This window comes from Nycticebus coucang, chromosome 3, assembly GCF_027406575.1.
Source record: "Nycticebus coucang isolate mNycCou1 chromosome 3, mNycCou1.pri, whole genome shotgun sequence".
Lineage (NCBI taxonomy): Eukaryota > Metazoa > Chordata > Mammalia > Primates > Lorisidae > Nycticebus > Nycticebus coucang.
Window position 1 is genome coordinate 67,404,593 of NC_069782.1, and position 15,587 is coordinate 67,420,179.

Here is a 15,587-nt window from a genome sequence, read left to right on the forward strand (position 1 = left end):
GTCATTATTGTTTAGCAGGCCTGGGCTGGGCTAGAACCCGCCAGCCTCACTGGCTAGAACCCGCCTACTCACTGAGCTATTGGTGCCGAACCTTTTTATTTTTTTTAGTAGAGCCAGGGTCTCACTCTTGCTCAGGCTGGTCTCAAACTCCTAAGCTCAAGTGATCCTCCCACCTTGGCCTCCCAGAGGATTACAGGTGTAAGCCACTGTGCCTAGGCTAACAGCTGGTTTTCTTAAATTTTGACAAAGGAAAACTCCTTCCCAAACCTCAGTCTGGAATACAATGTATAACTAATTAAGACTGGAATAAGCTGCACAAGGGGACAAAAACTAACCCACTGGATGGGGCAAGAGGCCATCCCCATGTCACAAGGAGAGAAACACAAAGCTGTCTCAGCCATCTGAGAAAAAGCAGAGACAGCCAGTATAGATGAAGTGCTTTTATTTTTAGACCAACCAAACATATTTAATATGAAAACCCCTAATTACAACAGCATCCACGTAGCAGCCAGGTGACCGGGGCACAAAGCTTGGAGGATACTAGGAAGGGAAGGTTTTCAGGGTACCGATTGCTTCCCTTGCCAGAAATGATACTGTGGCCCTTGAGGCCACATGGTCTTAGCAGAGGACACATCCAGGCAGTCAAGAGGCTCAGGAGCTCTGATGCCGACACTAACACAGACCGAGTATGGCAGGCCCCTATGTCACATCACCTCCCCACAATGACAGCTCCTGGGGAAAGCTAGACTTAGGTGTAATAGTAAGGAAGGTGGCTGTGATTGAGGAGGGGCACCCATGGTTCCTTAACATCAAGCTGATTGCACCTTTGGGAGTAGAGTTTTCTAGGTGCTACTGGATTGAAAGACCTAAAAATTCTCCTGGGAGGACCAAAATGTATCAAAGTTCTACTAACTAGGATTCCTTGCCTGTGACACCAGAAAGCTGGGGTAGATCTGTTTAGATGTTTGGAAAGAGAGAGGAATGACATAGCCTTTGCCCAATAGGGCTATATCTATTACAGGCAATGACCAAAAAAGCCTCCAGGCAGGCCAAGGAGGCCTGTGGGAAGAATTTTGGGTAAATAGTTCTCATAGGAGTACAGTAGAACAGTGGCCTGCAAATGGAATTTATAGTGTGTGTGGAAGAGAAAAAGGACACAAGTCAGAAAGAATTAAAAACTGAAGTACCTGCTGCTTATATGCCTGTGTAGAACAAGTGAGATGAGTCTTCTTGGCTGGGCCTGGGAAAGACCTGAGGCCTGTTCTTTCCCCGGGTCCAAGTTTGACAAGCCTGAATACAGTTGATGACCCAAAAGTCCTCTAGATGGCCCCATATGACTCTCTGGGGGGCCTGGCTGCCCCCTCGAGATGTGCAGGGAGACTCTGGATGCCTGCAGTTAAATGCAGTCCATGGAGTTCTCAGGGATCAGGCCTGGGATATAGCCAGGGAGGCCCAGGCCCTTGATAGGAGTGCAGCTGAGGGGGAGGCTGCAGCCCAGGGCAGGGTCCTGGCTCTCTACAGCCTCCAGCCTGTCCATGTTGTTGTCCCAGTTAATGTGGAAGCGGGTTACTCGGGGGTTTGAGGCCAAGATATTCCGCTGGAGCTAGAGAAGGAGGAGAAATAACAATCCTTGTTAGCATGCCCTTATTGCTCCCACAGAACAAGGACTCCCCCAAACTCCCACCTCAAGCCCAGAAAGAGCAGATCTCACTTATTCTATCACCAACTTGTGTGGAACTCTGTGTAGTGTGATTTAGGGGCCCTATTTTTTTCTTTTTTTGTTTTGAGACAGGGTCTCTAACTCTGTCATCACAGCTAGAGTAGCGTGGTGTCATTATAGCTCACTGAAACCTCAAACTCCTGGGCTCTAATGATCCCTCTGCCTCCACCTCCCAAGTAGCTGGGATAACAGATGCACACCACTACCCTGGCTAATTTTTCTACTTTTTTTTGTTTTGTAGACAGGGGTCACGTTCTTGCTCAGGTTGGTCTCAAACTCCTGGCTTTAAGCAATCCTCCCACCATGACCTCCCAAAGTTCTGGGATTACAGACATATGCCACTATGCCCAGCCCCTATCTAATCTTAATTCTGCAAGGCATGCCTCTGGGGAACAAAGACCTTTATCTCTCCTGTTCTGGTTTCGCACTGCAAGAACTGAGCACTACTTGGAAACCTTAAGAAGTGACCTTGGCTACCAATTTTAAATGGCTCAACTCCCCCAAGTGCAAAGAACTGGCCTGCCTGAAGCAGGAAGTGCACAAATAGGTCCTACCTGAGAGAAGTCTGGCTTCATGGGTGGGTTCTCCCGCAGCTCAGGGTTGGGGTACTCGTTGTTGACGTAGTAGCCCACACGGATGAACTCCTGTCCATGGTAGGTGCAGGTGATGAGGACCACAGTCACACCAATGGCGTCAGTCTCCGGGATGAGGGATGGGTTGGGGGCATCAGCCTGGAGGAGACACATCCTGGACCTAGCACAGCTATAGTCATGCCTCCATATCATTAGTATAAAGACTCCAAAGCAATGTGTTTTTACCGAGCAAAAAGTACACTCTCTGGCTCGGCGCCTGTGGCTCAAGCGGCTAAGACGCCAGCCACATACACCTGAGCTGGTGGGTTCGAATCCAGCCCAGGCCCGCCAAACAATGACAGCTGCAACCAAAAAACAGCTGGGCGTTGTGGCGGTTGCCTGTAGTCCCAGCTACTTGGGAGGCGGAGGCAGGAGATTTGCTTGAGCCCAGGAGTTTGAGGTTGCTGTGAGCTATGATGCCACGGCACTCTACCCAGGGTGACAGCTTGAGGCTCTGTCTCGAAAAAAGAAAAAAAAAAAAAGTATACTGTTTGACCACAGGAGTTTTTGAATGAATGAAGACAGAATCAATCCCACAAGTGATGATACCATGTTGAATGTGGCAGGAAGAGGTATACCAAGCTCAAGAGTGTGGTGAGCAAAGGTAAAGTGGCATAAGAGGCTGACTAGGTGGGTAGGTAGGCACCGTGGCATGGGTAAGGGCTCGAGAAAGGGCAAGAATGTTAGTAGCAGGTAGTGCCACATCATTCCTCTGGTCTGAAAACAAGTCTCTAGCAGCGTGAGAAGCTGTGACAAGAGAAGGCTGTGGTGGAAGCAGGAGCCTATGGCTGTCATCCTGGAGAGAGGCAGTGGCTTTGGCCTTGACTATGCAGCAGAGACAGACTGGGTTCAGGGTGTTCTGCTGTGGATAGGACCGGCTACATCAGGAGGTACAAAATGAAAACGCAGGTCTCTCCATTCAAAAGCCATTAAATGCTGGTGACAGCAGAGTATCGAAGCAAGCATGGAGTCCTATGCCACTGTCCAGATTGCACACCCAGGAAACTGCCCCTGACTACTGAGTACATGGGGCTTGCTCATAGATTTAATAGTAGTGAATGAGGTTAGATGGGATGTAGTAGCTTAGACTAGGGTAGTAACAGCTGAGATGAAGCTAAGTGAGTGGATTTGAGCAGAGGCTTTCAAAATTTAGCATGCATAAGAATCATCTAAAAAGCTGAGCGCGGTGGCTCACGTGTGTAATCATCCTAGCACTCTGGGAGGCCAAGGTGGGTGGATTGCTTGAGCTCAGGAGCTTGAGACCAGCCTCAGCCAGAGTGAGGCCCTATCTCTAAAAATAGCTGGCCATTGTGGTGGGTGTCTGTAGTACCAGGTACCTGGGAAACTGAGGCAAGAGGATTGCTTGAGCCCAAGAGTTTGAGGTTGTTGTGAGCTATGATGCCACGGCACTCTACCAAGGGCAACAAAGTGAGACTGTCTCAAAAAAAAAAAAGAATCATCTAAAGAGCTCAGAATCTACATTTCTGACAACCCAGGTGATGCTAGATTAGAGAGCCATTTAGTATTTACAGTCCATCCTCATTATTTACAGTTCCATGCTTGTGAACCTGCCCACTCTCATTCATTCATTTATGACAGAAACTCATTCTGTTGCCCAGACTTCAGTTCCCTGGTATCCTAGCTCACAGTAACCTTCAAACTCTTGCCTCAGCCACCGAGTAGCTGGGACAACAGGTGCCTGCCACAACACCCAGCTAATTTTTTCAATTTTTAGTAGAGACGGGTCTTGTTCTTGCTCAGGCTGGTCTCTAACTCCTGAGGTCAAGTGATCCTCTGCCTTGTCCTCCTAGAGTGTTAGGATTACAAGCATAAGCCACTGTGCCCAATTTTTTTTTAAGGGACAGAGTCTCACTTTATGCCCTCTGTAGAGTACTTTGGTGTCACAGCTCACAGTAACCTCCAACTCCTTGGGCTGAGGTGATTCTCTTGCTTCAGCCCCCCCAAATTGCTGGGACTACAGGTGCCTGACACAATGCCTGACACAATGCCTGGCTATTTTTTTGTTGCAGTTTGGCTGGGGCCAGGTTCAAATCTGCCACCCTTGGTATATGGGGCCAATGGCACCACCTATTTTTAGTTTTTTTGAGAGGAGGCCTCACTCTATCACCCAGGCTGGAGTGCACTGGCCTAATAAGAGCTCACTGTAGCCTCAAACTCCTGAGCTCAGTGATCTTCCTGCCGCAGCCTCCTGAATAGCTGGAACTATTGGCGTGTGACACCATGTCTGGCTAATTTTTCTTTTTCTTTTTTTAAGAGATGTGGTCTCATTATGTTGCCCAAGCTGGTCTTGAACTCTCGACCTCAAAATGATCCTCTTGCCTTGGCCTCTCAAAGTGCTGAGATTATAGGTGTGAGTCACTGGACCCAGCCACTTAATTTATTTGTAACCACAAATCTACTACTTGTGGCACTTTCATGGTCATTTGCAGACATGCACAGAGCAGGGAAAAACTGGAGTGACTCAATGCACTTGTTCCTACCTGAGATCAAACAAGGAAATGCTTTGTCTTGTTTCACCTCTCATCCTGTGAATAAGTGTCCTTTTTGTGGTCTACTTAGTGCCATGTTTTTTGGCAAGTTTGCTGTCTACAATAGCCCCCCAAGAATAGTGCTTAAGTGCTGTTTAGTGCAAGAAGCCCTGTGGAGAAAATTCAAGTTGGAGAAGCTCTGTTTAAGTATGAATTACAGTGTTGTTGGCTGTCAGTTTAATGTGAATGAATCTACAGTATGTATTAAATAAGGTGCCTAGGACTAGGCAAGGTGAATCATCCTCCTAGTACTCTGGTAGGCTGAGGCAGGTAGATTGCTTAAGCTCAGGAGTTTAAGACCAGCCTGAGCAAGAGTGAGACCCTGTCTCTACTAAAAATGAAAAAACTGAGAAAAGAGGATTGCTTGCGCCCAAGAGTTTGAGGTTGCTGTGAGCTAGGACTCCACTGTACTCTACCAAGAGTACCTGAGCAAGAGTTAGACCCTGTCTCTACTAAAAATGAAAAAAACTGAGGCAAGAGGATTGCTTGAGCCCAAGAGTTTGAGGTTGCTGTAAGCTAGGACACCACTGCACTCTACCAACAGCAACAAAGTGAGACTCTGTCCCCCCCCAAAAGAAAATAAATAAATAAATAAATAAATAAATAAGGTGTCTTCCTAGCTGGGTGTTGTGGTGGGTGTCTGCAGTCCCAGCTACTCGGGAGGCTAAGGCAAGGGGATTAAGAGTTGGAAGTTGCTGTCATCTGGGATGCCATAGCAGTCTACTCAGGACACAGAGTGAGATTCTCTCTCCCAACCAACCCCCACAAAAAGTATCTTTAAACAGAAACACACAATAAACAAGTTTATGTATGAACTGTTGATGAAAACATCATAACTTTATTGGGCTGGTGAGGGGGCTCACACCTGTAATCCAAGCACTTGGGAGGCTGAGGTGGGGGTGATTGCCTGAGTCATGAGTTTGAGACCAGCCTGAGCCAGAGGGAGACCCCATATCTAAAAATAGCCAGGTGTTATGGTGGGCACCTGTAGTCCCAGATACTTGGGCAGGTGAGGCAAGAGAATAGCTTAAACCCAGGAGTCTGAGGTTGCTGTAAGCTATGACACCACAGTACTCTACCAAGGGTGACAAAGTAAGGCTCTGTCTCAAAAACAAAAACAAAAAAACAATTGTGACTTCCAAGAACCTAACCCTGTATCTCCTCTAGGGACAAATGATTCAGTATACACTAATTTGGTGTTCACGGCAGCTTCATAGGCCTTAACTCCTATGAATAAGAAGAACTGATTATAAATCAGTGGCTCATGGGAACTACTCTGACACAGAGGTGGCAGAGGAGGGAGGTGTCTGGAGGGATTCTGAGAGGTGAGACAGCTCCTGAGAGCAGAACTGGAATTTGAACCTGAATTTTTGACTCCTGAATCATAGTGTGCTTTTGGGCAGAAAAGAATATACTTAGAAATCAAGGACTAAGGCATAAGGCCTCATCTTTCTTACCTGAAAGACAAACATGTGTCTCCCTGCTGGGACAGGGCCGACCAGCACGGAATCTAGGATCTGATCAAACTCTTCACTCTCAGCTGAGCCAACATAAATGATCTTCCACTCCAGGTCTGCAAGGACATGTGGGGGATAGTTAAGGAATTGAAATAGCTTGATAGCAAAAAAGCAGGGAAAGACGGCCAGGCACATGGAGGCTCGTGTCTGTAATCCTAAAACTCTGGGAGGTCGAGGTGGGAAGATACTCTCCCTTGAGCTTAGGAGTTCCAAACCAATCTGAGCAAGAATTTGTTTCTACTAAAAATAGAAAAATTAGCCAAGGTCAGGCATGGTGGCTCATGCCTGTAAGTTCAGCACTCTGGGATGCTGAGGTGGGTGAACTGCCTGAGCTCACAGGTTTGAGACTAGTGTGAGCCAGAGTGAGACTTCGTCTCTAAAAATAGGTAGGCATTGTAGTGGGCGCCTGGTAGTCACAGTTACTTGGGAGGCTGAGGCAAGAGAATCACTTAAGCCCAAGACTTTGAGGTTGCTGTGAGCTCTGATGCCATGGCACTCTGCCAAAGGTGACAAAGTGAAACTCTTGTCTCAAAAAAAGAAAAAGAAAAAAAAAATTATCCAGGTGTTGTGGTAGGCACCTTTAGTCCCAGCTACTCTGGAGGCTGAGGAAGGATTGCTTGAACCCAGAAATTTGAGGTTACTGTGAGCTGGGCTGACTACATGGCACTCTAGCCCAGGACAAAATTAAATGTTTTTTTTTTTTTTTTTATTAAATCATAGCTGTGTACATTGATATGATGACAAAATGAAATTCTGTTCCTCCCCCCCCAAAAAAAATGCAGGGAAAGGGTCACATTAATTTTGGATAGATCCTTAATATATCAAAAAGTCCACATTCCTGAGAATGCCTAATATCCATGGGGCACTAAGTGCTGAATGCTGAGGTGGGCATGAAATCCTACTTGCATTGGGGAAATTTTCCTGTAGGCCCAGCTAGACAGCTGACCTTGACTTTCTACCTCTGGGGAAACTTGGGCCTCTTGGAGCCTGAAAGTGAACGTATGGCAGAGGCTGAATTAAGAGCCACGTGACACAGGCGTGCTGGGGAGGGAATGACAGGGAGTTGGGCCATTTCACGGCTCTGCCCACTGGGTGCTGAGATGGGAAGCAGCATCCTCTTTCATACGCAGGGACTAGTGCCACTGAATGGAGCAGATCCCTCGACAACTGGGACAGGGCAGCAGATTCCAGTCTGGCAGGTGACTCAGCCAGAAGGAGGAGGAAGGCAAGGCTGGTGGGGGAGCCAGCAGTTTCCTGGTCTTCCAGATCCAGCACAAGCCATACCTACTTATGGACATTCGGGTGACAGAGACTCAGTCAACAAACGTGGCATTAGAGGGTGATCTTCCAAGCCCTAACTCTCTTGCATCCCATCCAGTAGGGGGAGCCCCCGACCACTAGGTATGCTCTGGAGAGGTTAAAGGAAAAGTGCTCAGGGAGACCCTGCCAATCAGCCACAGGAAATTCCCAGTGATCAAAGCCTCTTGCAGGAGATCCAAGTGTATCAGAGGCAAGGTCATGCCAGTACAGGGAGGCTTGGCAAGAGACCTGCTACTTATTTTAGGATCTTTAGAAATTACACAATCTTTTAGCTCTAACAACTGGGGGAAGTGTCTCAAGGTATGATTTTCAGAGGAAGCAACTTCTCTCCGAGCTGCCCTGTTCCTTGGTCCAGTGTCTAACAAGAGCATCCAACTTTGGAAGCACAACGACATGGGACCACAGAGGCTTGCCACCTGAGCTGAACCCTTCCTCAATATACTTATTTCCTGTCTCTTTGTGGTTTCACCTAGGAACCCTAGCAGGTCTGTGGACATGGGTGATCATTTGACTCATTGGAGTCCAGTCAAACTCTAGCCTCTCATTATTTGCAGGGAGGAAGTTAAGTGTATTGATTTACTTTTATTACAAGTAGTGACCCAACTAGAATTTAATTTTTTTGAAGAACAGAAAAACAAGCTTGCCCTGCTCTTTTTTACAAGGTAGCTCTATAATTTTCCCCTATAACAAATGAAGTTGCATATGGGTACATTTCATTAATATGCTGGGGGGAAGGGTAGACAAAAAGGAGATTGAAATAGACCAGGCCTCAGTATACCTACAGTTTCTTGATATTGTCCAGCTGAGGTTAATCCTTGTTGGCAAAACCTAAACAATGTCCTGACGGAAAGAGAAAACATGTAGTGTGGGCTGCCAGGCAAATGGGCTGGCTGCAACGACCAGAAAGAACTAGATTGATTAAATAAAGGCCATAGAGTGATACTGACTCAAGAGTTAGAAGAGCTGATAAAACCATCTGTGGTGATACCACTGCCCTCTAATCTAGTTAGAAGAGCTGATAAAACCATCTATGGAAGTTAGAAGATGCTCACAAATTAGAATTGTCTTACAATTTGCTGAAGTGATTTTTTTTTTTTTTTTTTTTGCCTGGGCTGGGTTTGAACCCACCACCTCCGGCATATGGGGCTGGCGCCCTACTCCTTTGAGCCACAGGCGCCACCCGTGCTGAAGTGATTTTTAAGCAGAGATGAGTTCATTTATGAATATTATCTTTCTTTAGAATTAGATATGGGATTATCAATCATCAATATTGCACAAACTCATACTACCAAATTCAGAACACAATTGTACACACATACACCTGACCTTCAGAGCAATGTCAAGGATATCTCAACTCTGAGGCATATGTTTGTCTTTATGACCTAACTTCACAAGCTAACTCTTGTATACATACCAGCTAGGTGCAGTAGCTCATGCCTGTAATTCCAGCACTTTGGAAGGCCAAGGTGGGAGGACTGTTTGAGGCCAGGAGTTCAAGACCAGCCTGGGCAATATCAAGATTCTCTATAAAAAATAGAAAAATTAAGGCTGGGCACAATGGCTCATGCCTGTAATCCTAGTACTCTGGGAGGCCAAGGTAAGTAGACTGCCCTGAGCTCATAGGTTTGAGACCAGTCTGACCAAAAGCAAGACCCCATCTCTAAAAATAGCTGGGCATTGTGGTAGACACCTATAGTCCCAGCTACTTGGGAGGCTGAGGCAAGAGGATCATTTGAGCCCAAGAGTTTGAGGTTGCTGTGAGCTATGACATCACAGCATTGTACTAATGGCAACAAAGTGAGACTGTCTCAAAAAACAAAAAAGTAGAAAAATTAGCCTGGTGTGATGGTTCACCCCTATGGTCCCAGCTACTCAGGAGGCTGAGGCAGGAGGATCCCTTGAGCCCAGAAGTTTGAGGATGCAGTGAGCTGTGATGACACCACTGCCCTCTAATCTAGACAACAGAGTGAGATCCTGCTTCGAAAAGCAAAACAAAACACACGTCCCCTATATATGAAAAGAAGATCCAAAACCAATTATTAATGACATGTAAAAGTTACTTGTAATTGAATTAACTGGAAAGTCTGTTTCCTGCCCTTTAACTTATCTAGTAGATCTTTCTCTGTTTATCATTTTGCTTTTGTTCATAATCACACAGAAGATCCTATTGTCATAACCACTGTATGTTAGCTCTGGTTTAGAACATGACTCATTCAAGCAGTGTAGGTTGAATATTTCAATTAAGTGTGTGTTTGGGAACATACCTAATGTATTAAATGTGGATCTATCCCTTAGAAGCGTCTATGTCCAGATGTTGAGGAGAAAAGAGCAAAAGGAGCTTGAAGCCCTTAGAAAATAGGGCCTGGGGCTTGGCGCCTGGGGCTCAAGCGGCTAAGGCGCCAGCCACATACACCTGAGCTGGTGGGTTTGAATCCAGCCCCAGCCCGCCAAACAATAATGACGGCTGCAACCAAAAAATAGCTGGGCATTGCGGTGGGCGCCTATAGTCCCAGCTACTGGGGAGGTGGAGACAGAATTGCTTGAGCCCAGGAGTTGGAGGTTGCTGTGAGCTGTGATGCCACAGCACTCTACCCAGGATGACAGCTTGAGGCTCTGTCTCAAAAAAAAAAAAAAGAAAATAGGGCCCGGGCGGCACCAGCCCCATATACTGGAGGTGGTGGGTTCAAACCAGCCCTGGCCAAAAACTGCAAGAAAAAAAAAAGAGAAAGAAAGAAAGGAAATAGGTCCTCATGGGGCATTAGGAGTGCTGTCAGATTTTCAGATGACAGGGCTGAGAGGGAGGCAGGACACAGATTCTCTCTACTTCATAGAAGAATGCCAGAAAAAGGCAGAAAGTAAGTGGGCCAGTCGGAGTCACAGAGAGCCCCAAAAGGAGAGCTAAAAAGCCTGGATTTTCCACTTGAGTTTCTCAGAGGACGAGCTTTATTGTCCAGGCTTAATTAATAATAGCACACTCCTTCACTGTATTTTTGCCTTTTTTTTTTTTTATTGTTGGGGATATTTTGTTTTTTGAGAGAGTCTCACTCCATTGCTCTGAGGTAGAGTGCTATGATGTCATAGCTCACAGCAACCTCAAACTCCTGGGCTCAAGCGATTCTCTTGCCTCAGCCTTCCTAGTAGCTAAGACTACAGGTGCCAGAAATGACGCCCAGCAATTTTTTATTTTTAGTAGAGATGGAGGCTTCATTCTTGCTCAGGCCGGTCTGGAATTCCTAAGCTCAAGTGATCCACTCGCCTCAGCCTCCCAGAGTGCTAGGATTACAGGCACTGAGCCCGGCCCTTTTGCTGTGTTTTGAGTATCCTCATTTTGGAACAAATTCTACTGTCATTCCTATTTACACACTTTGTCTAAAATAGGGAATATTTTCTTTCCAAGGATTGGAGCTGGGATAAAGAACCTGGACTCAGAACTCTAGGGTCAACGCTTACTTCTACAAGGTGGCTGTTACTCCATTTCTATCAAAAAATAATGAGCAGGCTGGGTGCAGTGGCTCATGCCTGTAATCCTACTTTGGGAGATGACACAAGAAGATCACTTGAGACCAAGAGTTCCAGGCAATCATGGGCAACATAGTGAAACCTTGTGTCTACAAAAAATAATTAGCCTGGCATGGTGGTGTGTGCTTGTAGTCCCAGCTTTTTGGGAAGCTCTTGTGAAAGGACTGCTTGAACCAAGGAGTTTGAGGCTGCTGTGAGCTCTGATTGGGCCACTGTACATTAGCCTGAGCAACAGAGAGAGATCCTGTCTTTTTTTTTTTAACAGAGTCTCCTTCAGTAGAGTGCCGTAACATCACAGTTCACAGCAACCTCAAACTCTTGGGCTTAAGTGATTCTCTGTCTCAGCCTCCCAAGTAGGTGGGATTACAGGCACCCACCACAATGCCCAGCTATTTTTTTTTTTTTTTAAGAGACAGAGTCTCGGCAGCGCCTGTGGCTCAGTCGGTAGGGCGCCGGCCCCATATACTGAGGGTGGCGGGTTCAAACCTGGCCCCGGCCAAACTGCAACCAAAAAATAGCCAGGCGTTGTGGCGGGCGCCTGTAGTCCCAGCTACTCGGGAGGCTGAGGCAACAGAATCGCTTAAGCCCAGGAGTTGGGGGTTGCTGTGAGCTGTGTGAAGCCATGGCACTCTACCGAGGGCCATAAAGTGAGACTCTGTTTCTACAAAAAAAAAAGAGACAGAGTCTCATCTCATTTTGTTGCCCTTGGTAGAGTGCTGTGGCGTCACAGCTCACAGCAACCTCCAGCTCTTGGGCTTAGGCTATTCTCTTGCCCCAACCTCCCAAGTAGCTGGGACTACAGGGGTCTGCCACAACGCCTGGTTATTTTTTGTTGCAGTTTGGCTGGTGCTGGGTTCAAACCTGCCACCCTCGGTATATGGGGGCCACCCTGCCCAGCTATTTTTGTAGACAAGGTCTCGCTCTGGCTCAGGCTGGTCTCAAAGCTGTGAGCTCAGGCAATCCACTCACTTTGGCCTCCCAGAGTGTGAGGATTATGGGTGTGAGCCACCGTGCCAGGCATGAAATCCTGTCTTTAAAAAAGAAAATGATCAGTAGGTTGAGCTTAGTCTTTTCTGCTCTACTTCTATAAATAAGTTAGTAAAGACACAGGGCACAGGCTTACTAAGAATAAAAGCACTACATAATGACCCTGCAACCATTTTTAAATGCAAGGAGCAAAAACAGACTGAAACCTAATCCTCTGCCATCTGGGAACTGTGAATCCCTCAATTTATTAGCTCCTTACATCTCCTCTTGGCTTTTAAATTAACTCTTATTCCACAGTGTCATTCTGCACTTTATTTATACCCTGCCTAATTCCAGAAAGGATTTAGCTCTGTGTATCCTATAGTTAGCCACAAGTAGACTCCTTAATTTGAGGAAGAGTGAAAGAAACCAGGGAGACAATGATCCATTGGCCCACCAGAAACCCATACACATCTCACTGTATCGGCCCCTTGTTAATCCAAGTGGCCAGTTTTGCAGGCAAATCACCCACCTGCCACTGACCAGCACTAGCTAGCACACCCCTGCCTCACAGGCTCCCGGATCTCCACCTCCTTAGCTGCTACCTCTTCTTGTTTAACCACCCAGTAGAAAAATGGTCTAATGGAGTACTTCCTCCTGAAAGCAGAGCTTGCCTTTTAGTGGTGCCAAGACTCCCTGGGCACCCTCAGATTTTAGGTTTGCACAGACCTTTGCTTGAAAGGTCTTTTGCACTTTGTGGCTCCCATCTTCTCATCTGTGAGATAAGAGCCATGTTCACTTTTAAATCACACAGATGAATAAATACATCTGTAGAAGCACCTTAGAAAAAACGTACAAAAGGTTGTGACCTCCTAGCTGATTGTTCAAAGCTGGATCTTGTTACAGCTCAGCCCTGTCCACACTAGGTTGGACCATCAAAAGCGAAGGAAGAACTGCTGCAGTAAGTCAGCTGGAAACTGGTTAATGCCTGCCTGGCTATGCCACCTCTCAGATCTGAGTGTGTTCATCCAAGCCTACAGGGAGGAGGGAAGGATCAGGAGCTGAGAAGACCAAGTTACTCTCGAAGACTAGAGCTAGAAACCAGGCCATGATTTCCCAGGGAAAGTGCAAGCATAAGATGGATTGGAGGAAAAGTAAGGGGAGAAGTCAGGTTCTAGGGTGTGTGCATTGGGGTAGAAAACAAGCAGCAATCGATGGAGGTGGGGCTGTTTAAATATTAGGTTGGGGAAGGGATTGTTGGAGACAAATAGGAAGATGGGAGTTGACAGCGGTCTAGCTACAGAAGAGAGGTCTTTATAGGGGAAAAAGGGATGGAACTTGGGGAAAGAGGTCTCCACAGGGAAAATGGAGAAGGGCTGGAGTTTCCATCGGGGGAAAGAAGAAACTGGGGTCTATAGGAAAAAGGGAAGTAGGAGTGTCTCACTACAAGGGAGGATGGGGGCAGTCTCAAAGGGGAAAACTGGGAGAGTGGCTGAAATTAGGGGTCTAGCCACAAGTAAGACAAGGTGGCTGGGTGCCTCCGCAGGTTAACGAAAGGCGGCTGAGAAGGTCCCTCCATAGAAAACGGGTGCCTAGGAGGAGCTCCATAGGAAAAAAAACAGAGGATGAACTCTCCATGGGGGAAAGGGGAGTTACCGCGCTTGGGGAAGTCTACAACCGGCGCACAGTGGAGGAGGTCACGAGGAGGTTTGAGCTGGCGGGGTTGGGGGGCGGTTCACGGGGAGATCAGGGTGGGCAGAGGGGTGAGGATGAGGGGGTCTTATGAGGAGATCAAATTGGCCGTGAGAACAGTTCTCCAGGGGGAGGCCAAGGTCGGTCTGGGGGTGGGGATCTCCACACAGGCCCAGCCTCACCGTCCGCCAGGGCTTCATTGCACTCGAAGCTGATCTCGAACCGGAAGGGGCTATGGAACGGGCTCGGGTTCTCCAGTACCGCAACGTTCAGCACCGACACCTTGGCCATTGCTTCGCCGGGCGCAGCTCTGGCGTGGCAGAGCCCACGTCCACGTCCGTGTCTGGGTCCGGGAGTGAAGAAAAGGGGATGAGGGCGGTGGGATGGGGTAGTCAGCAGGCCAGCGTTAGCCCGGACCGCTCCAACCTCCTGTCTCCGCGGACTGAAGTGCGCATCTCGTCGGCGCGCCGCCTTCAAATAGCGCCCACCCTCTTCCCAATCACACAACGCTCTCTCCGTCGGCGCAAGCACACCTCAGCCAATCCTGGAGCGCCGACCGGTGCGCGCCCAGACTCCCGGGACCAATTCGCGGAGCTCCCTCTCTGCGGAGTGTGAGGGAGGCGGGACCATCTCCAGGCTTCCTAATGTGTCCACGGGGAACCAATCCTCAGCGTCTCGGACTCGGTTGTCAAAGGCGGGGTAGTGGGTGGGGCCAGAGCGCGGGACTCCTTTTGGCCAATCCTGAGGGTTCTTGCCCTGATAAGGCTCGCCTCTCGCCCCGCCCTTCCGGGTGACGCATCCCACAGAAGGCAGAGCCGCCAACCGCCGAGCGGTGGCGCGCGGTGCTCGCTGAAGAGGGCGGGAAGGGCGGTGCTTGCTCCAGTAGTGATTGGCAGGTGGGAGTGGGGCAGGGCTAAAAATAATTGTCTGAGAGTTGATTGGCTAAATTGGCAGCAGGGGGCGGGAGCAGAGGAAGGCGGGGCTGGGGATTCGCGCGAGACAAGAGGGAGTCAGGAAGCAAGGGTGAGTCAAGTGTGTGGAGAAAAGCCGAGGGGTTTGCGGCCTCGTTGTGGGTCGGGAAAATCGGTTTCCTGTCTCTTGAGGCTCAGCGGCCTGGAAGTCCGTTGTGAACGTTGCGAACGGTTTGACTCGTTCTTGAGGGGAGGCAGAACGGCAGTAAAGCAGCGCGCTTGGGCCGGAACCTCAGGAGTCGGGCCTGGTTCGAATTCTGCTCATGTCCACTCGAGGGCCACTGGGAAGTTTCAAGTATGGACGACACTGAAAATGGGAGTTCGAGTTCGTGGACCGACCAAGGTAAGGTTCGAGTACGGGCGCTGCGATGCTATTCAGCTCCTGGGGCAATATTTTCCCGTCCATTCAACGGGTGCTGTGCAGATTCACTGGCATGGCTCATGACTGCATAATACATCCAGAATCTTCCGTCCACCCCCATGCCTGGTCATCCTGATCACCGTGGCCCCCTGCCTGGAAGACACAGGCTTCCAGGGGCGACCAGCGCTATACCGTAGAAAAAAATGCGCACTGATTACCTAATTTTATTTTTATTTATTTATTTATTTTTTGTAGAGACAGTCTTTATCGCCCTTCAGTAGAGTGCCGTGGCGTCACACAGCTCACAGCAACTTCCAACTCCTGGGCTTAGGCGATTCTC

At 48.2% G+C, this 15,587-nt stretch overlaps 1 protein-coding gene across 1 annotated transcript; it reads right to left on the reverse strand.

Annotated features, from left to right (window-relative positions):
- Positions 1 to 445: 445 nt before the first annotated feature.
- On the reverse strand, positions 446 to 14,591 carry ASF1B (anti-silencing function 1B histone chaperone). The gene is made up of 5 exons (XM_053586594.1): positions 14,449 to 14,591; positions 14,098 to 14,258; positions 6,359 to 6,474; positions 2,275 to 2,451; positions 446 to 1,603 (listed from the first exon to the last, which is right to left on the reverse strand). Exons 2-5 carry the CDS (start codon positions 14,204 to 14,206, stop codon positions 1,397 to 1,399), a joined length of 609 nt encoding a protein of 202 aa, XP_053442569.1. The 5' UTR covers positions 14,207 to 14,258; positions 14,449 to 14,591; the 3' UTR covers positions 446 to 1,396.
- Positions 14,592 to 15,587: the final 996 nt, after the last annotated feature.

What these genes read in the sequence shown, in the direction of transcription:
- ASF1B (XM_053586594.1), bottom strand. Translation starts at nt 14,206, where the DNA reads ATGGCCAAGGTGTCGGTGCTGAACGTTGCGGTACTGGAGAACCCGAGC. An exon ending in GACACATGTTTGTCTTTCAG is followed by an intron (nt 2,452 to 6,358) that starts GTAAGAAAGATG and finishes TGTCTCCTCCAG; the next exon opens with GCTGATGCCCCCAACCCATC. An exon ending in TGAAGCCAGACTTCTCTCAG is followed by an intron (nt 1,604 to 2,274) that starts GTAGGACCTATT and finishes CTCCTTCTCTAG; the next exon opens with CTCCAGCGGAATATCTTGGC.